Source organism: Oryx dammah, unplaced genomic scaffold (assembly GCF_014754425.2).
Source record: "Oryx dammah isolate SB20612 unplaced genomic scaffold, SCBI_Odam_1.1 HiC_scaffold_26, whole genome shotgun sequence".
Lineage (NCBI taxonomy): Eukaryota > Metazoa > Chordata > Mammalia > Artiodactyla > Bovidae > Oryx > Oryx dammah.
Window position 1 is genome coordinate 77,543,229 of NW_024070210.1, and position 23,360 is coordinate 77,566,588.

A 23,360-nucleotide genomic window follows, 5' to 3' on the forward strand; every position below is an offset into this window, starting at 1 on the left:
AAAATGTTTTAGTCCTGTTATAATTTCATAAAACATAGATAATGGAATAGATTTCAAAAGTCAGAAGGACTGATTTGTTATTGTTTGATCTTGAAGTAACTTATTTACAGGAAAACCTAACTAGAGCCCTAGACCCCAGTAAACCAGGGATATATTAACTGTTTGGATAAGACTGCCTTTCATTAAAAAAGATGAAGGTCTATGAGCTTCTTAAAAGAGTCATTAGACACTGGATGGAGGAAAGTTGGCATAGGCTAAATGATGAACAGTAAATAGATTATAAGAAGGGTTCATGGCATATACTAAATCATGTTTTAAATGGGCTGGTAAAGTTATTCTGCTGATTACCAATGTACGTCAATTTGTTTATTCTTCAGGTCTGCTCAACTCAAACCTTTCATGAGAATTGCTTTTTTTCAGGTCCCTTTCAGATACTGCATAGGTCATTAGTGATCAGGTAATTCATGACCCGAAAAAGACAAGTAGACAAAATAAAGGTCGTGGTGAGTCAGACTTTTTCTCATCTGTGCACAGACCACGTGGTCTGCAAGCATGACAACTCCCACTTCCTGTTGGGGGGAGTCACGCAGGTATTGGGTACTATGTATTTGGGCTGCCAGGTACTCAAAGACACTGAACTCTCAGCTTGAGGCAGAACTGAGCACATTTGTGCAGGGGATTCCATGCCTCATGCAGCTCTCCAGTCTGCTCTGGGTGTTCCTGGCCTTCACCTTCTCTGGTAGGGATGCTTGCAAACATGGGTGTGAGTGTTCAGGGTGAAAGCCCTGCACACAGGCACATGGTGATTGACAGGGACGTGGGGAGGAAAGGAAGATCGGAGGAAAGCATATCTATTATGATTTCAGTTTGGGTTTTCTTTGGGTCTCAAATTAGTCCAATTCCTACATTATTTTGTTCACTACTTCAGCTTGGTTTTCTGATTTTTTCCACAGGATCTGGTGTGGCCCAGAAAGTTACTCAAGACCAGCCAGACATAACCAGTCAAATAGGGCAATCTGTCATTCTGAACTGTCGGTATGAAGTAAGTTGGAGTGGGTACACGCACTACCTTTTTTGGTATAAGCAGCTTCCCAGTGGAGAGATGACTTTCCTTATTCGTCAGGAATCTTCTGGCCCGAATGCAAGGAATGGCCACTACTCTGTAAACTTTCGGAGAGCACAGAACTCCATCAGCCTTACCATTTCAGCCTTACAGCTGGAAGACTCCGCAACGTACTTTTGTGCAGTCAGGGAACTCACAGTGCTTGAAGTAATGAGAAAAGCTGTACAAAAACCCCAGAGCTTAATAAAAGAGAGCCCCCCTGCTGCAGGACCCCAGCTGAAATGCACACCTGCAGATCTCAGACAAGAAATGGTAGTCCTGTGGTTGCTTCATCTGTGGTCTGGATCAGAAGATTTAATTTTAAACAAAAACTCCTTCCATGTCATTTGGAAACAGGTGTCCAGAGTAACTTTCTACTAATACATTCTCGGTCTTGAATTTTTGACTTTATTTTTTGATTTAAATTTATTTAATTGGAGGCTAATTACTTTACAACATTTTATTGGTTCTGCCATACATCAACATGAATCCACCACGAGTGTTCACGCATTCCCCATCCTGAACCCCCCTCCCACCTCCCTCCCCGTACCATAAAACAATCATATGGAACATGCATTGTCTAAAGTTGAATACTTGCCCCACAATGCATCAAAGTGGCAGCTTCACCTAAAGACCCTCACATGGCAAACACGGGTCTAGTTATAGTTATCTGGAATCATCATGAAAATCATTTCCTTAGTCCTTTCCTCTTAGACTTTGTGTCACTGAAGTTACAATCAGAAAAGCAGAACCACTAGTGGTGTCGAATAGGAGATCAGTTATTGAGATTAGAACTCACGCAATTGCTAGAGCTGGAGGAGTCTATACAAAGCTGTTATCTTTGTATCAAGAGTAACATTTGATTGAAAGTTGGGGGTAGACTAAAGCATGGACGAACTGTGACTCATAAGGACATACTGGAACCATGAGGATAATGGAACCTGCATAATATACTAAAGCTTGTCTCTGACCTCCTTTAGTGTCTCACAAGAACAAGTGACCTTGAGGAGAAGAGTGTCACCTGCTGTTATGCTACATGCATACTTGGCCCAAGACGAACAGAAGATTTGGAGATCTGGTGGGAGGCGGAAGAGCTGTGTGTCATCAGTAAGATGACGTAGTTGATCAGCAGCAACATGTGAGAGTTGCCACAGTGCCTGGAGCCCTGCACCAGCCAGCAAAATATAAAAATAAGGCTACCTCATGACAAGTGCCTTCCAAACAGATTTCTAAATAGTTAGGTTGGGGCAGTACAAAGTTATTGCAATAGCTTAACTATTTAATTAACTAGGCATCCATCAGTACCTCTTTTAAAAACACAACTTTGTCATAAAGTCAACAGGAAAACTATTCTTCCTGCTGATATGATGCAATAACTCCTCATTCAACCAGTATAAGTTAACTCCCTTCTGCAAAATTATACCAAATTCACTTATCCATTTTTTGGGTGATGTTCTTTCCTCTTCTAGCTGAATCAAACTCTTGCATTGAAACCTGTATCTTAATAACTGAGATACAATGAGATATAAGATTAACTTATATTAGCACATTGTATGTTACTACAGGTAAGCAAATGAGACAGGGGATTTAAAAATAATTAATGTATGTGTAAATATATTCATATCAAAATGAAAAACATTAATAACATTTTATTTTTTTGTTACTGAAAATGACCACATAATTGTCACTGGTACTTATAACTACTTCCGTTACCAATTCCATAACCTATTTGCTTATAGGAAGCACCTCCACTCACTGCTGTATTGACTTCCTCTACAACAAGGTCCTTATTCAGGAGCAATGTTACGTGAAATGCCATAAAGATGAATAAGGAATTCTGCAAGTGGGCCATCGTGGTTTTGGCAGAAGTTTGCAAGGCACTGAAGAAGAATCCCAGGATCTATTAAAGTGGAAATAATCTTGCCAATACCCACGGAAAAGTGATATGTTGTATTCTGGGAAACATCATTTAAATGATACCTGTTTTCTTATCAGAAACAATAGCAGTCACCAAAAGAAAGCAGTTCTACAATTCTTAAAGAAAACAAACAAAACTTTCAAGCAAGCTTCTTATGAACATGAAAGTGCATTTTTAAATAGTTTTTATTAAAAAAATAACTGCCAAGAGGATAGAAAGTCAATTCCGGGCTGGTAGACCATATTTGAAATGCATATTTCTAAAAAAGAAATCAAGTGCAGGATATATGAAAAGCTCATAAATCAAAAAGAAAAGAAGATAGTTAAGCAGAATGGAGAAATCTTGGAGGCCAATTTAGAAATATCATATCCAATAGCCAGTAAACATACAAAAATGACCTTGATTTTATTATTCATTAGGGAAATCAAAATAATACCTACCTCCTCTGGGTGTTTCTTTCATGTCTTTTCCACACCCTGAGAGTATCAATGCCTCAGTGTAGCTAGTAGATATAACCCTAAAAGTATAGAGAAGAGTAATGAGTCTCCAGGAAAATAAGTGATTAAATATCTTTCTAGAAACTCCCATTGCTGACCTGATATGGAGGGGGATAAAACGAGTAGAAGTTTACAGACCTGGACATTGAAGGAAAGGTAGGTTTTATTAGAAAAAAAAAAGTTGATATTTATTGTGCTTACTATATTTCAGGCAATGTAGGATGCATTTCAGATTCATTATCTAATTTAAATATCAAAACTATGATTTTATTGTTCCCAAGTTTTTAATCTGTGAGAAATGAGACATAACTTTTCTAACTGTGATGCTGCTAAGTCACTTAAGTCGTGTTCGACTCTGTGGGACCCCATAGACTGTTCCTGGGATTCTCCAGGCAAGAACACTGGAGTGGGTTGCCATTTCCTTCTCCAGTGCATGAAAGTGAAAAGTGAAAGGGAAATTGCTCAGTTGTGTATGACTCTTTGTGACCTCATGGACTGCAGCCTACCAGGCTCCTCCATCCATGGGATTTTCCAGGCAAGAGTACTGGAGTGGGGTACCATCGCCTTCTCCGATATTTAAAGTCTAAACAACCTTAAAAACTATCCCTAAAATCATGCTTAGGTAAAACCTGCCTGGAATAGAATCAGTCCTTCCAATGAATATTCAGCTGAATGCTTTAGCAAGTTTCTTATGCAATAGTGTCCTAGGAAGAGTAAGTGGCTACAGAGAAAGAAGAGATATTATTACTTAAACACTCTAAACATGTTTCTATATCAAGACCTGTGTCCCTTGCCCTTGCCCTCTCTACTGTGGCGCTATTACCCAAAACACCTACATGGTGTCTCTGAACTTCCCTTACATCTTTACCTGAATGTTACCCCTTGGTGAATATGTCACCCCTTGGTGAATGCTTTATCTAAATGTTTCTATTTTCGCTCCTAGAGAATCAGGTTCCAGCACAGTGGATGCAGCAAGAATGAAAGCTGAAGCTCTGCCACCTGGCGTCCCACTCAAACACTCTGTGGGGCCTACACTAGCCTCCTTGCTCTCCTCAGTGATCCTGGGTCAAATTGTGTAGAAGCGCAGTCACCACAGGAGCTGCCATTGCTGAAGCAGTTAGTAAACTTCACAATGCAGAAATCAGGAGCGAGAGGATTCAGGAGAACTGGCTGCTTTTTAATCTTTTGCCTGCCAGATGTGAACTTGATCAACTTCAAATGACAAATTGAACCTGGAGAGTAATAAGCTACCTTGGACAGAAAGTTAGGAATTGCTGTACAAGGTGGGAGTTCTTTCCTCTGGTGAGTGGATTCTGTCTGCTGCTCTGTCTTTCTTGTAGTACAGAAATATGGTGAGTGGGGCAGGAATCAATAATGGGAAAAAAGTCATAGCAAACATGACTTTGTATATTTATTTAATATTATAATATTAGTAATACACCCAATCTCTCAACAGAGCACTCTAATGAACAAACTTCCTGTTAACAGTGAGAACATGATAGATTAGATACTTATGTGCTGTGTTAGCACATAAGGGAGAAGGCAATGGCAACCCACTCCAGTACTCTTGCCTGGAAAATCCCATGGACAGAGGAGCCTGGTGGGCTGCAGTCCATGGGGTCGCAAAGAGTTGGACACGACTGAATGACTTCACTTTCACTTTTTACTTTCCTGCATTGGAGAAGGAAATGGCAACCCACTCCAGTGTTCTTGCCTGGAGAAACCCAGGGATAGCGGAGCCTGGTGGGCTGCTGTCTATGGGGTCACACAGAGTCGGACACGACTGAAGCGACTTAGCAGCAGAACACAACAACTTAGGTCATATTTCCAGATCTGCCACTCATGAGTTGAGTGATCTTGGGAAGGTGACTTAATAATTTTTATGCTTCAGAATTCTATTTTACTAGCTGCAGGAATGCCACGGCTGTTGGAAATATTCCTAGTTTGTTCTGCATATAGATCCTCAAGTGGATCTGAAATTGAAACAGTCTGTTAAATTTTGATAATGAATAGAGATACAGTCATGCCCTTTTAAATAGCCCTATTAGAATAAACATACGGTCTATGGCAGATGGGTACCAGAGTGTAATGAAGCATATACACCTTCAATAAACATCAAAGTCATGTCAACTTATCTCTTGTAGAGCAGCCCCATCCATTTCCTTATTTCTAAACTCTTTGCTACTCTTCTAATTCAGCCATTTGATTCATCTTTCTTGTATAACTGCATGGACCTCTTAGATCTCTTCCTGGCTCTCAACTCCTTGAATCTAACTTCTACATGACCTGGAGTAACAGCCAAATTTGGCCTTGGAGTACAGAATGAAGCAGGGCAAAGGCTAATAGAGTTCTGCCAAGAGAACACACTGGTCATAGCAAACACCCTCTTCCAACAACACAAGAGAAGACTCTACACATTGATATCACCACATGGTCGACACTGAAATCAGACTGATTATATTCTTTGCAGCCAAAGATGGAGAAGCTCTATACAGTAAGGAAAAACAAGACCGGGAGCTGACTGTGGCTCGGATCATGAACTCCTTATTGCCAAATTGAGACTGAAATTGAAGTAAGTGGAGAAAACTACTAGACCATTCAGGTATGACCTAAATCTAATCCCTTATGACTATACAGTGGGAGTGACAAATAGATTTAAGGGCCTACATGTGATAGACAGAGTGCCTGATGAACTATGGATAGAGGTTCGTGACATTGTACAGGAGACAGGGATCAAGACCATCCCCAAGAAAAGAAATGCAAAAAAGCAAAATGGCTGTCTGAGGAAGCCTTACAAATAGCTGTGAAAAGAAGAGGAAAAAAAAGCAAAGGAGGAAAGGAAAGGTATACCCATTTGAATGCAGAATTCCAAAGAATAGCAAGGAGAGATAAGAAAGACTTCCTCAGTGATCAATGCAAAGAAATAGAGGAAAACAATAGAATGAGAAAGACTAGAGATTTCTTCAAGAAAATTAGAGATACCAAGGGAACATTTCATGCAAAGATGGGCTCGATAAAGGACAAAAATGGTAGGGACCTAACAAAAGCAGAAGATATTAAGAAGAAGTGGCAAGAATACACAGAAAACTGTACAAAAAAAGATCTTCATGACCCAGATAATCACGATGGTGTGATCGCTCACCTAGAGCCAGACATCCTGGAATGGGAAGTCAAGTGGGCCTTAGAAAGCATCACTATGAACAAAGCTAGTGGAGGTGATGGAATTCCAATTGAACTATTTCAAATCCTGAAAGATGACACTGTGAAAGTGCTGCACTCAATATGCCAGCAAATTTGGAAAACTCAGCAGTGGCCACAAGACTGGAAAAGGTCACTTTTCATTCCAATCCAATGAAAGGCAATGCCAAAGAATGCTCAAACTACTGTACAATTGCACTCATCTCACACGCTAGTAAAGTAATGCTCAAAATTCTCCAAGCCAGGCTTCAGCCATATGTGAACCGTGAACTTCCTGATGTTCAAGCTGGTTTCAGAAAAGGCAGAGGAACAAGAGATCAGATTGCCAACATCCACTGGGTCATCGAAAAAGCAAGAGAGTTTCAGAAAAACATCTATTTATGCTTTATTGTCTATGCCAAAGCCGTTGACTTTGTGAATCACAAGAAACTGTGGACAATTCTGAAAGAGATGGGAATACCAGACTACCTGACCTGCCTCTTGAGAAACCTATATGCAGGTCAGGAAGCAACAGTTAGAACTGGACATGGAACAACAGACTGGTTCCAAATAGGAAAAGGAGTACGTCACGGCTGTATATGGTCACCCTGCTTATTTAACTTCTATGCAGAGTACATCATGAGAAACGCTCGGCTGAAAGAAGGACAACTGGAATCAAGATTGCTGGGAGAAATATCAATAACCTCAGATATGCTGATGACACCACCCTTATGACAGAAAGTGAAGAAGAACTAAAAAGCCTCTTGATGAAAGTGAAAGAGGAGAGTGAAAAAGTTGGCTTAAAGCTCAACATTCAGAAAACTAAAATCGTGGGGAAATAGTGTCAAACTTTATTTTTTGGGGCTCCCAAATCACTGCAGATGGTGACTGCAGCCATGAAATTAAAAGACACTTACTCCTTGGAAGGAAAGTTAGGACCAACCTAGATAGCATGTTGAAAAGCAGAGACATTACTTTGCCAACAAAGGTCCATCTAGTCAAGGTTATGGTTTTTCCAGTGGTCATGTATGGATGTGAGAGTTGGACTGTGAAGAAAGCTGAGCACCGAAGAATTGATGCTTTTGAACTGTGGTGTTGGAGAAGACTCTTGAGAGTCCCTTGGACTGCAAGGAAATCCAACCAGTCAATCCTAAAGGAAATCAGCCCTGGGTGTTCATTAGAAGGACTGATGTTGAAGCTCCAATACTCTGGCCACCTGATGAGAAGAGCTAACTCATTGGAAAAGACACTGATGCTGAGAAAGATTGAGGGCAGGAGGAGAAGGGGATGACAGAGGATGAGATGGTTGGATGGCATCTCCAACTTGATGGACATGGGTTTGAGTGAACTCCGGGAGTTGGTGATGGACAGGTAGGCCTGGCGTGCTGCAGTTCATGGGGTCGCAAAGAGTCGGACACGACTGAGCGACTGACCTGAACTGAACTGACATGACCATAGAGTTATTATAAAATGTATATATAATCGTATCACTTCCTGGTCTTCTTTGGGTAATGAGGAACCATTACAAAATATAATGATAAAATTCTATATTAAGAAATAAAGACAATGTACCTTTTTCCCCTAAATTACTTCTAGTTTTGTCATTCCCCCTTTTCCACCACATACTCCTAACGTACATCAACCACTTTAAAATTCTAACCATTTGTAGACATATTAAACTCTTTCCTAAATCAGAGCCTTTGCAGATGCTGTCCTCTTTGGCTAGAATGAATTTTCCATGTAATTGTGAAAATGAACATGTGTATTCATTATTCATGGTCAGTTCAGGTAGCATTATTTGTTTCTTATCTAAAATCTCATAGGATAATAACTGTAACAGTTTATTATAAATATTCTTCTATCTGGTCCTTTTTTTAAAATTGCTTTGACAAGAATATTAGTGAATAGGGGCTATCTTATACATGTATTCTGCAGAGTCATTTCCTACTCAGCATGTTGAGATCCTTTTTTGTCCATAAACCAAAACAAAGCTAGGTCTCTTTCTTTTCATTTAGCAAATTTCTATTTCTCTCTCCAAGATCCAGAGATAACATACAGTAAATAAAATGGTGTGAGTTGGGAAAGGGTAGGCTTCTCCCGCGGGTGAGTTTTCTGTCTCGCTTTACATCCTTTGGTGTAAACTGCAGCAGCGCCTGATCTGCATGAAGATCAAGGAACTTTAAAAGCACCCCCAAGTGCTCTCCAGACCCCTTTCTTTTAGGGTGGGGCAGACGCCTTCATTAACACAGCATTGCTAGACTTGTCTTCACTTTGGTGTCCAAATCCTACATGCCTGAGAAGAAAAGGTTGTCCCAACAGTGTGCATCTCAAAAAACTTTATCTCATGGTATTTTCATTGTCCAGCCCTCCTAACCTTGCTTTTCTCTCTCTTTCCATATTATGCAGTAATTCAGCTTCAGATTCACTTTTGACCCTGAAAGAAATGTTGAGATTTCTATCATTTGCATATTTTCATGACAGTTCTTCAAAGACATTAAAAACCCTACAGTGGGATGGAGAGAGGGCTCCCAAATGACATGCCCACATCCTAATCACAGAAACTGTGAATGTGACTTATTTGGACAAGGAGACTTTGTAAAAGTAAACAAAGTTAAGGATGGAAAGATAAGATCATCCTGGACTATTCAGGTAGGGCCTAAATCCAGTGACAATTTTTCTTTTACGAAACACACAGGTGAGAAAGCCTTGTGAGGTCTTCTCGATGGAGGAGGAGGTTGGAGGTATACAGTCACAAGTGAAGGAACACTTGGAGTCCCCTAAAGCTTGAAGAGGCACTGAGGAACTCCCTTCTAGAACATACAAAAGGAGTATGTTTCTGTTGACACCTTGTCTCAGACTTCTGGCCTCTGGATTGGTTTAGTCGCTGAGACTCTGGCAGCCCCATGGACTGTAGCCCACCAGGCTCCTCTGTCCGTGGAATTTTCCAGGCAAAAATATTGAGTGGGCTGCCATTTCCTTATCCAGGGAATCTTACCAACCCAGAGATCGAACCCAGGCCTCCTGCACTGCAGGCAGATTCTTTACCCACTGAACTACCAAGGAAGCCCTTCCAGATTGTAAGGGAACCATTTTTTTTTTTTAAAGAGCCATCAAACCTGTGATAAATTGTTATGGCAGAACTGGAGTTTTAACACAATTTTTCAAAAGCAACATTTCTAAATAGCTGCAAGCAACTCCAGATTACAGTCATGGAAGGGTGTTTTTAAACTGATCCTTGGAATATTTTGAGTTCAAACTCTCACACATGCAGACACATCCATTTATTTATTATACTACAAATACTTGAGTATCTACTATTTATCAGGTATTCAAGTAGTTTCTGGGAACATGGTGATGTTAATATATAAACACTTATTAAGTGCATACCACATATCTAGGCCTTTAATTGTGACACCAACAGACAGAGTTCCTTGTTTTCATAGACCCTGCATTGTAGAGAATTACCATTCAGTGGAACTTTATGAGACGGTGGAAATAGCCTCTGGTCAGGTGTGGGTACTTAGCCCTTGTTATATGGCCAGCATGGTTGAGGAACTAAAATTTTAATATTATTTAAGTTCAATTAATTTAAAGTTATGTAGCCTCATGTGGCTAGTAGCTGCTGTATAGGACAGCTCAGTTCTTGAAGGTGATACAGTGCACACCCTCTAGACCATGAGGCCAGTCCCCTCATTTAACAGATCATACTATGGGCTGGTAAATGCTGTGATAAGCAACAAATTCTATGGAGCCATACAAATCTATTCTATCTGAGAGTTTTGTTTAAGGAAGTCTTAGAGAAAGTCATATCTGATAGATAAGGCTTCCTGTCAAATTATACTGATTTAAAAAATCACTGATATGTGGAATAATAACACAGTGGGACAATAAATATGAGCTCCAAATTGTATAATTCACAACCAGAATAATCTACATGACAACAGAAAAATAGGTACTTATTATCTTCCATTTCGTGATCTAAGGTTGTCTAACAATAAATTATGAGTCTTTTCTATACTTCTTCAACTGTCTATGATCTAATACATTCTATTAGTACATGCAGAGACACACATGTATGATTCTGATGAAACTGGAAATGTGAAATGAAACATTTTATTTCCTCCTGATGCCTCAGTTCAGTTCAATTCAGTTGCTCAGTCGTGTCCGACTCTTTGTGACCCCATGGGCTGCAGCAGGCCAGTCTTCCCTGTCCATCACCAACACCTGGAGCTTACTCAAACTGATGTCCATCGAGTTGGTGATGCCATCCAACCATCTCATCCTCTCTCATCCCCTTCTCTTCCCACCTTCAATCTTCCCCAGTATCAGGGTCTTTTCCAACGAGTTAGTTCTTTGAATCAGGTGGCCAAAGTATTGGAGTTTCAGCTTCAGCATCAATCCTTCCAATGAACATTCAGGACTGATTTCCTTTAGGATTGACTGGTTGGATCTCCTTGCAATCCAAGGGATGCTCAAGAGTCTTCTCCAACACCACAGTTCAAAAGCATCAATTCTTCAGCACTCAGCTTTCTTTATAGTCCAACTCTCACATCCATACCTGACCACTGGAAAAACCATAGTCTTGACTAGGTGGACCTTTGTTGGCAAAGTAATGTCTCTGATTTTTAATACGCTGTCTAGGTTGGTCATAGCTTTGCTTCCAAGGAGCAAAGGTCTTTTAATTTCATGGCTGCAGACACCATCTGCAGTGATTCTAGAGCCCCCTAAAATAAAGTCTCTCTCTGTTTCCATTGTTTCCCCTGAGGCCCTATTTTTAAATTTAAAAAAAATCCCGTTTTAAAAGGCAAATTGTTCCTCCCCAAACAATATTAGCTTGAGTAAACTCTTTCTTTTCAAGCTTTGACAAACATATATACCACTTAAATTAGAAAGCATTCTGTGAAGAATTGGTTATAAAGTCAGCAAATTTAGATTCAACCACAAGGGGGCAGCATCCGCAAACCCGCCTTGCTTTTTAACATGTGTGAGTAAAATAGGGGTAAGTCTGATTGGCTGTCTCAAAGGGCAGTCCCTCCTTTCTTTTTTCTTTGCAAAAGGCAGTGTAGACCACAGAAACGTGTGTGGGGCTGCAAAAGCTTGTACAAGGGAAACCCTTTAGGAGCAGACAGATTCAGCAACTCTTCCTGAAGAGGGAGAAGAGGGAAATGCTGCTCATAGCACCAGTCTTGATCTTATGGATGCAAATACCACGTGAGTTTGGGGTTTCCCTGATTGCTTCCAGAGAATTCTGCACAGTGGAATATGATCTGCAGGAAGCTGTAGGAATGAGATTTTCTGATAGAGAGCAGAATATTGAGAAAAACTCAGAAACTAAAAAGTGAAAAGACGGAGGGAGTTGGGCAGGGAGACATGGAAAGGAGGAGAAAAACACACAAGAAGAATGAGAGAGACCATTGGAGCTGAGAGAATAGACATCTGATTAGACCTTCTCTGATACTTCTCACTGTTTTCTCAACAGAAGTGAACGCACAACAGATAAGTCAAATTCCTCAATTCTTGCTTCTACAAGAAGGAGAGAACTTCACCACGTACTGCAATTCCTCAAGCATTTTAACCAACTTACAGTGGTATAAGCAGAGCCCTGGGGGAAGTCCTGTCCTCTTGATGATACTAGCTAAGGGTGGAGAAGTGAAGACGGAGCAGAGACTGACAGGTCGGCTTGGAGAGACCATAAAGCATGGCTCCCTGCACCTCGCGGCTGCCCAGCTCTCAGATCCAGGAACTTACTTCTGTGCAGGGCACAGTGCTCTGGAAGAACCTGCTATCTGTCCCCAAACCTCACTGTGGGCTCCAGGGGTCGCTCCTCATCTCTCCTCAGGGCAGGAGCCAGAGAAAGCTGAAATCATGATATCTATGAAGAAATTCAATTAAAAAAAAAAAAAAACCCTGGACTCAGACAGTGTTATTAGATAATTCTACCAATCTTTTGAAGTATTAGCATGAATTATACACTATTTCTTCCAGGAAAAAAAGAAAAGAAAAGAATCCAACACTCATTTTATGACTCTAGTGTTACCCTGAAATTAAAATCAGACAAAGATTATAACAGAGAACTGCAAAGAAACATATTTCATGAATATAGACATAAAGTTTCTTAAAAATATTAGCAAATAAAATTCATCTATATAAAAAGAATAATATACCAAGCACAAATGGATTTTTTTTCAAGCATGCAAACTGCTTCAAATTGAAAATCAGTTGATGAAATTCACCATATTAACAGGATAAAAAAGAAAAATTACATCATATTAATCTATGTAGAATAAACTTTTGCCAAAATTCAGCAGTCAACTATGGTGAAGACTTTGAGAAACATGGGCATAGTAGGGAAGTTCCTCCATAGCTAGCAGTATGCTTACTAACAAAGGACTGTATATGTTTCCCTAAGACTGGGAACAAGGCACCCACATCCACTCTCATTTCTCTCCTTCAGCACAGAGCTAGATGTCAGAGCCTGTGCAATACAGAGAGCAGATGTAAAGACAGTCTTGGACCAGAAAAGAAGTGAAAATGCCAGGTAATATGATTATCTATATAGAAAATCTCAAAGAACATACCCCCCAAAACTCTCAGACCTATTGAGTTCAGCAACACCATAGGAAATAAGATAAATGTATGTAATCAACTGTATTTCTATATATTAGCAATGGACATGTGGACCTCGAAATTAAAAGTATAATACCATTTACAATGACTCAAAAAAAGACCCTGAGTGGTCTTTTTTGTATAGAAAACATGTACAGAAATTTTAAGCTGAAAACTACAAAACACTGAAGAAAGAAATTAAAGAAGACAGATGACGAGACATCATGAGTTTGCAAACTGGAAGTTTCAAAGCAGTAAACATGGTACGTCTCTCCAGATTTATACACACATGTTATAAAACTCCTGCTAAAATCCATCAGGATTTTAAAAAACAAACACAGGCAAGATATTCTAAAATTTATGTGAACAGGGAGAGACTCTGAAATACTTTTTAAAATCTTGAAGAAATAAGTCAGAACAATCGGTCAATCTGATTTCAGGCTAGAGTCACCGAGGTTATTTGGTACTGGTGCAGGGATAAACACACAGTTCAGTGGAAATGAACAGAGAGCCCATAAATAGATCCACACAAATATACCCAACTGACCTTTCCTGGCAAAGTGACAAATAAATTTGATAGAAGAAGGATAACCCTTTCAACAGATAATGTTGGAGAAAGTTGAAATCCATTGGCAGGAAAAATCAACCTTGATTCAGGTCTCACACTTCATACATACATTCTTTAAAATGGATCACAGACTTAAATGTAAAACGTTAAATTATAAAAAGTTTTAAGAAAAAATACAGGACAAAAGTTTGATATGTGTGTGGGCCAAGAGCCTTTGGACTTGACAACAAAACAAGTCTATACAATTTTTTTTAAATGACAAACTGGATTTGAAAATTAAGATGTTTTGCCCTGCAAAGCAACTGTAAGAGCATGAAAAAACAAGCTACCAACTGTGAAAAACTATTATTTGGAAACCATATATTCCACAAGGAAGTAGTATCTAGAATATATAAATAACTCTCAGAGCTAAACAGTATTTAAATAAGGCAAAGATTTCACATAGACCATGGACAAAGAGCTATTTCACTAAAGAAGTATACAGATAGCAAATAAGCATATAAAAATATATTCAACATCATAAATCATTGGAAAATACAATTAAAACCACAATAAGATATCACTGAGAGCACAGTCTAGAGTTTGTGTGGTAGCAGCACAAGGTGGGGGCTTCCCCGGTAGCTGAGACGGTTCTGCCTGCAGTGTGGGAGACTTGAGTTAGATCCTGGGTCTGGAAGATCCTCTGGAGAAGGGAATGACAACCCACTCCAGTATTCTTACCTGGAGAATTCCATGAACAGAGGAGCCTGGCAAACTAGAGTCCACGGGGTTGCAAAGAGTTGGACAAAACTGAGTGATGCGGGGAGGAGGGAAGGAGCACAGTTCAGTTCAGTTTGGTCGCTCAGTCATGTCCGACTCTTTGCGACCCCATGAATCGCAGCACGCCAGGCCTCCCTGTCCATCACCAACTCCCGAAGTTCACTTAGACTCACATCCATCAAGTCAGTGATACCATCCAGCCATCTCATCCTCTGTCGTCCCCTTCTCCTCCTGCCCCCAATCCCTCCCAGCATCAGAGTCTTTGCCAATGAGTCAATTCTTCGCATGAGGGGGCCAAAGTACTGGAGCTTCAGCTTTAGCATCATTCCTTCCAAAGAAATCTCAGGGCTGATCTCCTTCAGAATGGACTGGTTGGATTTCCTTGCAGTCCAAGGGACTCTCAAGAGTCTTCTCCAACACCACAGTTCAAAGCCATCAATTCTTCAGTGCTCAGCCTTCTTCACAGTCCAACTCTCACATCCATACATGACCACAGAAAAACACCATAGCCTTGACTAGATGGACCTTAGTCGGCAAAGTAATGTCTCTGCTTTTGAATATACTATCTAGGTTGGTCATAACTTTTCTTCCAAGGAGTAAGCGTCTTTTAATTTCATGGCTGCAATCACCATCTGCAGTGATTTGGGGGCCCCTCAAAAATAAAGTCTGTTGCCGGGGGCCAGCGTGAGGAATCCCACCTGTTACAAGGTCATGCGGAAGGAAGCCTGACAAAATGCAAGGACGTGATCAGACTTCAGGGGTTCCCCCTGGAATTTCCTGAGCATCCACCGCCCCCAAAAATAAGAATCTGCCTGCTTTTCCACTCTTCTGATATTCTCTGGAAAAAGTCAAATCAGGTCTCTAGTCTTCTGCATTTGAAAGGGATGTTTCAGTTAAAGCCCCTCTGATAGCTCTCTAGCTTGCCTAACAGGTTCCCCTGGACCTCTTACAGCTTGTGAATTGCTTACAGCGCCCCCCAACCGTGAGAGGCACAAAGCTTAAAAGCATCTTAAAGATACAGAGCCTTTTCTAAAGAGCTAAAAATCATATTGGTGACAGGATTTCACTGTTAACTCAATGATTACTGCCAGGCCTCCATATTCTTTATCTTTTAGGCACCTGGGAGAATGTTAATGTAATCGGGATGTAGAAAAAGATATATAGTAGTTTTGATGTTAGCAGCACTAGACTTTTGAGTTAATTGCTTTTCTTTTGTTATAAATCACTGTACTCCTTTTACTTGTTATAAGTTGCTGTATCTTTGCTATGTAAGAATGTAACTTTATTTAGTGCTTTCTGAGAGTGGCACCAGACTTTGGGAAGATCAACACAAATAAGTCTTCTGGTTGACAAACCCTTATCAGAAAAAAGGCTGTAAAATGTTAATTGGCCCTTTTGGCCAGAAGATGATGTAAATTATCTAAGACTTGTGTATACAACTAGGTATGCAGAGAGAAAAGCCTGGTTTGATAAGAGTCTGGGCTGCTAACACTGCATAATTTTGTATTACCCATTGATCTCTATGTACAATCAAAAAGGTATAAAAGGCCTTTCTAGACAATAGAGGCCTGGGCCAGTCGCTGGACTGGTTTCCCCCGTGTCTCCTCTTTACTCTAATTTCAGGCAGAATTCCCACCTGGAGCGGGGTGGCTCGCCATGTCTACTTGCTTGTCCTGGCTTTTAAGACCCATGCGAAAGGGAGCGTAAGGCGGTGCAGCCTTCAATATTCAAGTGGGCGCCGGTGTCCCAATGTAGATGGTGCAAGCTCCTTGTCTGGAACTTTATTGGCCTTCCCCGTAAGCCAAGTTATTCAGCCTTCTTTCTCCACTTAATTTTCCTACTATACTATTTCTTCCTAATCTTATATTTCTATATTAATAAATAAATAAGTTCTCCTTGCCAACGCCGTCCCCACTTCAAATTCCCTGGATCCACTGGGGCTGGACCCCAGCAGTCTGTCACTGTTTCCACTGTTTCCCCATCTATTTCCCATGAAGTGATGGGACCAGATGCCACGATCTTAGTTTTCTGAATGTTGATTTATGTTAGTTTGATTAGGTCTCGTTTATTTATTTTTCCTTTTGTTGCCCTTGCCTTTGAGACAGAAAAAAATATGGCAAAGAGAAATGTCTTTGAGCATACTGCCTATATTTTCTTTTTCAAGTTTTAAAAGTTTCAGATTTACATTTCGGTTTTTAATCCATTTTGTGCTTATATTTGTATATGTTGTGAGAAAATGTCCTAGTTTTAGTCTTTTCCTTTTAGGTGTTCAGTATGGTCAACACCACTTACTGAAGAAACTGTCTTTTCCCCATTTCAATAAGCTATATAAAATCATTCAGAGTAATATCTCTACATGGTCACAGAGGGGCAACACTGCTTCAGAGACAATTAACTTTTGTCCCACATACACAGATTCTTCAACTAGCCAGAAAGGATCCTTTAAATATCTATTAAATTTTTATCTCCAACTTTGCTTCAATTTACATCTCTGACTCTTGTATGTACATAGGTATCCATCCATCTACCTAAATAGTATCTGTGTATATTTTAGTCTAACAGTTTGAAAAATATGGCTTTGAAAACTAATATTTCTTTAAACAGCATGTTTTATCCTTTGACATTAAGGCCATGTTAGTTTCTCTAATATAAATTTATAACATTTTTACCCAGATACATCCCAAACTCCAATCATACTGAGTTAATCAGTGCCAGAATTCCCTTACCCCATTCTTTACTAAGAAATACACTGGTCATGTAAGTTCCAGTTCAAGCAGCTCCTCCATCAGAACTACTCTCTGACTGAGTCCAGAAGTGAGTCCATTATCATTTTCTTGGGTCCATCATATAGAAAAACATTTCTCTTTAGTAGCTTTTATCTGAATGTACTTGTATTTGGAGTGGATTGACTGAAGATTGCTACTTCTGTTTCTTTCTTGTATGAGACCCAAGGATGACCATTTTAGGCACTAGTAAATACATATTGAAGACATACATGGGTGAATGAATAAATAAAAAATAAAACACACCAAAAATTCAACAACAATAAAAAATCCCCTTAGAGAACTGGAGTAGATGGGATTAGATTGAGGAGTAAAAATGGTTATTATTGTCTCCTTTGAACTGTGATGATATTTTTCTTTGATAGTATCTGAGATGACCTCAAATACAGAGACCACAAAGTCTTTTTTTAAAAAATGAGCTCCTTAATTTCTGTTTCTATACCCTGGTGTGTTGACCTCTAAAGCCAAATTGGTTCTTCACATTTTTGTATTTTACCTGTGAGAATAAGGTATAACTCAGTGTGAGAAATACCAAAAATGTTTCATTACTGAATGATCATGCTCCCATATCTTCTAAATTCTGCAGAATTTTCCCAACTAATCTTATCAATTTGGAGATGAAAGATTCTGCAAAACAAGTTATTCCAGTGCTTCTCAATTTATTTTCTCCATGCTTATTCTTGGAAACATTTATTTGTCTGATTTATATTTTATAAGAAGTATAAATTGAAATTGATCTAATTATATTTTATTAATTCTTAGGGTCACGTAAAGTGTGGAAACCCTGAACGATGGTGTTAAAATGTAAATTCCATCAGGGAAAAAGGACTATGTATCTTTCTGTTCTGCTCCATAAGCTCTGCTTGTAATGATATATTATGCCTGTTGTGTATTCTCAATAGACTTTAATTAGTATTTGTAATAAAAAAGAAATGCCCCCTACATACTAATCTTGTGACTTCATGGGAGTCCCTCTCTTCCCCATTGTAAAATAACTCTAGTCCTATTAAAATATCAAACTGTCCTGATACATGATTTTTAACCTTCTAGGAGTTATGAGGAAAAGGAAGAAGGGGATAGTGTGAGAGAAATTCTATCCTGCACTTTATCCTTGTAATGGGGGCATTTCAGATTGCCAATGAATTTAATTTTCAGTGATTCTAAATTAGCACAGAATGAGAAATACTACTTTTGAGAGAGAGGTTTAAGAGAAAGCACTTGTGAGAGGGTGGGGCCTACTGAAAGAATAAAAGCAGCTGTGAACTTAAAGTCAGAGTTCTGGCTGGCTGAGAAGAGCAGAAGAGGAACTTGAGTTGCCACTGAGCACTGGTGCCAGAAATAATGGACAAGATACTGGGAGCATCCTTTTCGCTTCTATGGCTTCAACTAGGCTGTGAGTTGTGGAGGAGAAAACCTAGGATATCTCATTAATTAAGGGGACTGGGAAAACTGGGTTACAAACAAGTTCATGCAGATAGAAACTTTAAAAACTAAACATATGTCTCTGGAACTGATGGCTTTTTATCTCTTTAAATATGGGTGAGTGGCCAACAGAAGGAAAAAAGTGACCAAGAGCAGGTGAAACAGCACCCTTAATCTTTGACAGTCCAAGAAGGAGAGTTTTCCATTTTGAACTGAATAGTTCAGAATGGACTATAGTTGTGTTTTTTTTTTTTGTTTGTTTGTTTGTTTGTTTTTTACTACTTCCTATGGTAGTGGCAATACCCTTATAAAGGCCTGCATTTTTGATAGCCATACATTCGGTTGTGAGTGAAATGGAAGAGGGAAGATTTACAGGGAAGTGTTCCTAAATAAGAGTGCCAAACAGCTCTCATTGCACATCACAACTGCCTTGCCTGCAGACTCAGCCACCTACTTCTGTGCAGCAAGTGCACAATTCTCCCCAAGCACCTGTAACCTGTACCCAAACCTACAGCCAAGGCTCCAGTCACACCCTCCTATGTAGAGGAAATACACACGCAGACATATACAATTTGTTTGTGCATGAAAAGTCTTAATATATTGAAGAAAACTGACATTATACAGAATTCATTTTTTGGACAGAATGGAAATGATATGGATCAAGTGCAAAGAGATGTCTCTAGAAACTCCCAAATATTTGATACAGATTTAAATCTTATAACTTTAAAACAAGCTTAAGTTAAAAAAATTACAATGGATGCTAGAAGATATTTTGAAAGTAAATGTTGGGAGAGCACACTATATAAATATGTATGAGATGCAGCTAAAATAACACATAGAAGAAAGTGTATCTTTTAAAATACTTGTATTAATGAAGAAAGGTTGATAAACTACTCTCAAGGCTTTCAGGAAAGGATGATAGAAAAGCAAACTAAACCCAACATAAACTGAAAGAAGCAAATAATCAAATGTCCAAACGGTGAAATACAAAGAAAACTATGGAGATAACCATGAAATCAGTCAGTTCAGTCTTTGTGACCCCAAGGAGCAGCACATCAGTCTTCTCTGTCCATCAGCAGCTCCCGGAGCTTGCTCAAACTCATGTCCATCAAGTTGGTGATGCCATCCAACCATCTCATCCTCTGTAATCTCCTTGTCCTCCTGCCTGCAATCTTTCCTAGCAACAGGGTCTTTTCCAATGAGTCAGTTCTTTATATCAGGTGGCCAAAGTATTGGAGCTTCAGCTTTGGGATGTAGTCCTTCCAATGAATATTCAGGACTGATTGCCTTTAGGATGGACGGGTTGGATCTCCTTGCGGTACAACGGACCCTCAAGAGTCTTCTCCAACACCACAGTTAAAAAACATCAGTTCTTTGGCACTCAGCTTCCTTGATAGTCCAATTCTCACATCCATACTTGACTACTGGAAAACCATAGCTTTAACTATATGGATCTTTGTCAGCAAAGCAATGTCTCTGCTTTTTAATATGTTGTCTAGTTGGTGATAGCTTTGCTTCCAAGAAGCAAGCATCTTTTAATTTCATGGCTGCAGTCACCATTCACAGTGATTTTGGAGCCCAAGAAAATAAAGTCTGTCACTGTTTCCATTGTTTCCCCATCTATTTGCCATGAAATGATGGGACTGGATGCCATGATCTTAGTTTTTTGAATGTTGAGTTTTAAGCCAACTTTTTCATTCTCCTCTTACACTTTCTTCAAGAGGCTCTTTAGTTCCTCTTCACTTTCTGCCATAAGCATGCTATCATCTGCATACCTGAGGTTATTGATATTTTTCCTGGCAATCTTGATTTCAGCTTGTGCTTCATCCAGTCTGGCATTTTACATGATGTACACCGCATATATGTTAAATAAGCAGGGTGACAATATGCAGCCTTGACGTGCTCCTTTTCCTATTTGGAACCAGTCTGTTTTCCATGTCCAGTTCTAACTGTTGCTTCTTGACTTCCATACAGATTTCTCAGGAGACAGTTCAGGTGGTCTGTTATTCCCATCTCTTGAAGAATTTTCCACAGTTTGTTGTGATCCACACAACTTTGGCATAGTCAATAAAGCAGAAATATATGTTTTTCTGGAATTTTCTTGATTTTTCTATGATCCAACGGATGTTGGCAATTTGATCTCTGGTTTATCTGCCTTTTCTGAATGCAGCTTGAACATTTAGAAGTTCACAGTTCACATACTGTTGAATCCTGGCTTGGAGAATTTTGAGCAGTACTTTAATAGTGAGTGAGAAGAGTGCAATCATGTGGTAGTTTGAAAATTCTTTGGCATTGTCTTTCTTTGGGATGGGAATGAAAATTGACCTTTTCGAGTCCTGTGGCCACTGCTGAGTTTTCCGAATTTGCTGGCATATTGAGTGTAGCACTTTCACAGCATCATCTTTTATGATTTGAAATAGCTCAACTGGAATTAGATCACCTCCACTAGCTTTGTTTGTAGTGATGCTTCCTAACAAAGGTCCATGTAGTCAAAGCTATGGTTTATCCAGTAGTTGTTATGGATGTGATTGCTGGACTATAAAGAAAAATGAGTGCTAAAGAATTGATGCTTTGAACTGTGGTGTTGGAGAAGACTCTTGAGAGTCCCTTGGACTACAAGGAGATCCAACCATTCAATCCTAAAGGAAATCAGTCCTGAATATTCATTTGAAGGACTGATGCTGAAGCTGAAACTCCGATACTTTGGCCACTGATGGGAAGAACTGACTCCTTGGAAAAGACCCTGATGCTGGGAAAGATTGAAGTTGGGAGGAGAAAGAGATGATAGGTGATGAGATGGCATCACCGACACGGTGAACATGAGTTTGAGCAAGCTCTGGGGGTTGATGTTGGACAGAGAAGCCTGACGTGCTGTAGTCCATGGGGTAGCAAAGAGTTGACCACTGATACATAGTGTGATTCTGCTTAAACAACATTCTCAAAGGGACAAAATATAAAGATAAAAAGGAAATCAGTAGTTAGCAGGGTTATAAAGAGTTGCAGAAGATGGGGAAGGTATTCAAAGAGGATTTCTTTAAAGATGAAACGATTTTGTGTCATGATTTTAGTGGTGTTACAAGAACCTATACATGTGATAAAATTTCTTAGAGTGATGCATCAAAACCTAAGAGTGTATATGAGAACTGATTTATAAGGTTATGGTATTTTGAAGAAATTTTATTAATATAAATTTCTTGATAAATATGTAATTATTATATTAATATATATCTATATTATACAATATGATGTTCTGCAAGCTGCTGTAGTCATTTATGATCTCCTCTCCTTAATTACAAATAATTTCAAGCCTGGGCATTTGTTGTTTGTCAGCACTCAGATGTGAAATGGAACAGAAGAGTAGATGTCTCAGATAAATACAAACTCACCTCCTCGCTTCACTCATTCATGAGTTACTTTGATCCATGAACTTGCGCTCTTTTAGACCTTGTCTGTATTTTCTTTTCTACTTGTTTATTTGCCTTTGGTTCTTTTATATTAATTCATCTATTACAACAATGAAACCAAATGGAAGATTGACAGCTGCATTCGACATGAACATGAAACAGTGCACAGAATTTGAGTCACCGTCTTCTGTGGTGTTGACAAGTACTAAGTGTCTGCAGTTTGCAGATATTAAGTTTTGTAAGAGTGCATTATAGCATTATGTCACAGAAAGATCTGGCATGTTTATCTTAACTTTATTTTATAAAGAGAAATAATAATGAGCAACTGACAAATGAGACTGAATACTCTGGACCAATGAGACACAAAATGCGACATGCGGATGATTCTAGGACACGTGGTCTAATAAGTACAATGCTACATTTAGAGGCAACAGGATTGAATATCCTGATCCCCTTCTAAGTCTAATACATAAAACTCAATATCAGATTTCAAAAGAATAATATTTTATTCCTGATATAATGTCATTTAAATATAAACCACTGAATAGCCTCTGACTTTCAGATGGACTGATTGTTAAAAATCATTTCATGTTGAAGTAGTTTTGTTGATTGAAAAACCTAAGTAGAGCCCTGCAACTCAGTAAAAAAAAAAAAAAAAAGGCAGAGATACATTAATTACTTTTCACCCAGAAAGCCTAAGATCTGTGAATGCTTTAAAATAGTCACTAGATTCTGGATGGAGAAAAGTAAGCATAGGCTAAATTAATGACCAATCTGTAGATTACAAGAATGTTTCATAGGCTATACTAAATTATATCTTAAACAGGATCACAAAATTATTTTACTGAATCAATGTATGTCAACTTGTTTAATCTTCAGTTTCCCTCAGTTTAAACCTTTGATATTAATTCTTTCTTCATGCCTTTTTTCAGGATCTGCCAAACTTAATGACCAGGGAAAGAAAAGTACACAAATTAAAGGTGTGTGGTGAGCCAGACTTTATCTGTACACAGACCATATGGTCGATGAACATGACCCCCTACTTCCTGTTTGGGGGAGTCACACAGGAACCCAGGTGCTATGTATCTGTGCTGCCAGGCACTTATAGACACCGGACTCTCAGC

The 23,360-nt window shown here is 39.2% G+C and overlaps 1 gene segment (V, D, J or C); it reads left to right on the plus strand.

Moving 5' to 3' along the window:
- Window positions 1–633: 633 nt before the first annotated feature.
- LOC120853716 lies at window positions 634–2,933 on the plus strand. The segment is given in 4 exon segments: window positions 634–739; window positions 954–1,270; window positions 2,083–2,209; window positions 2,842–2,933. Coding segments are annotated over 4 exon segments (585 nt in total).
- The last annotated feature ends 20,427 nt before the right edge of the window (window positions 2,934–23,360 follow it).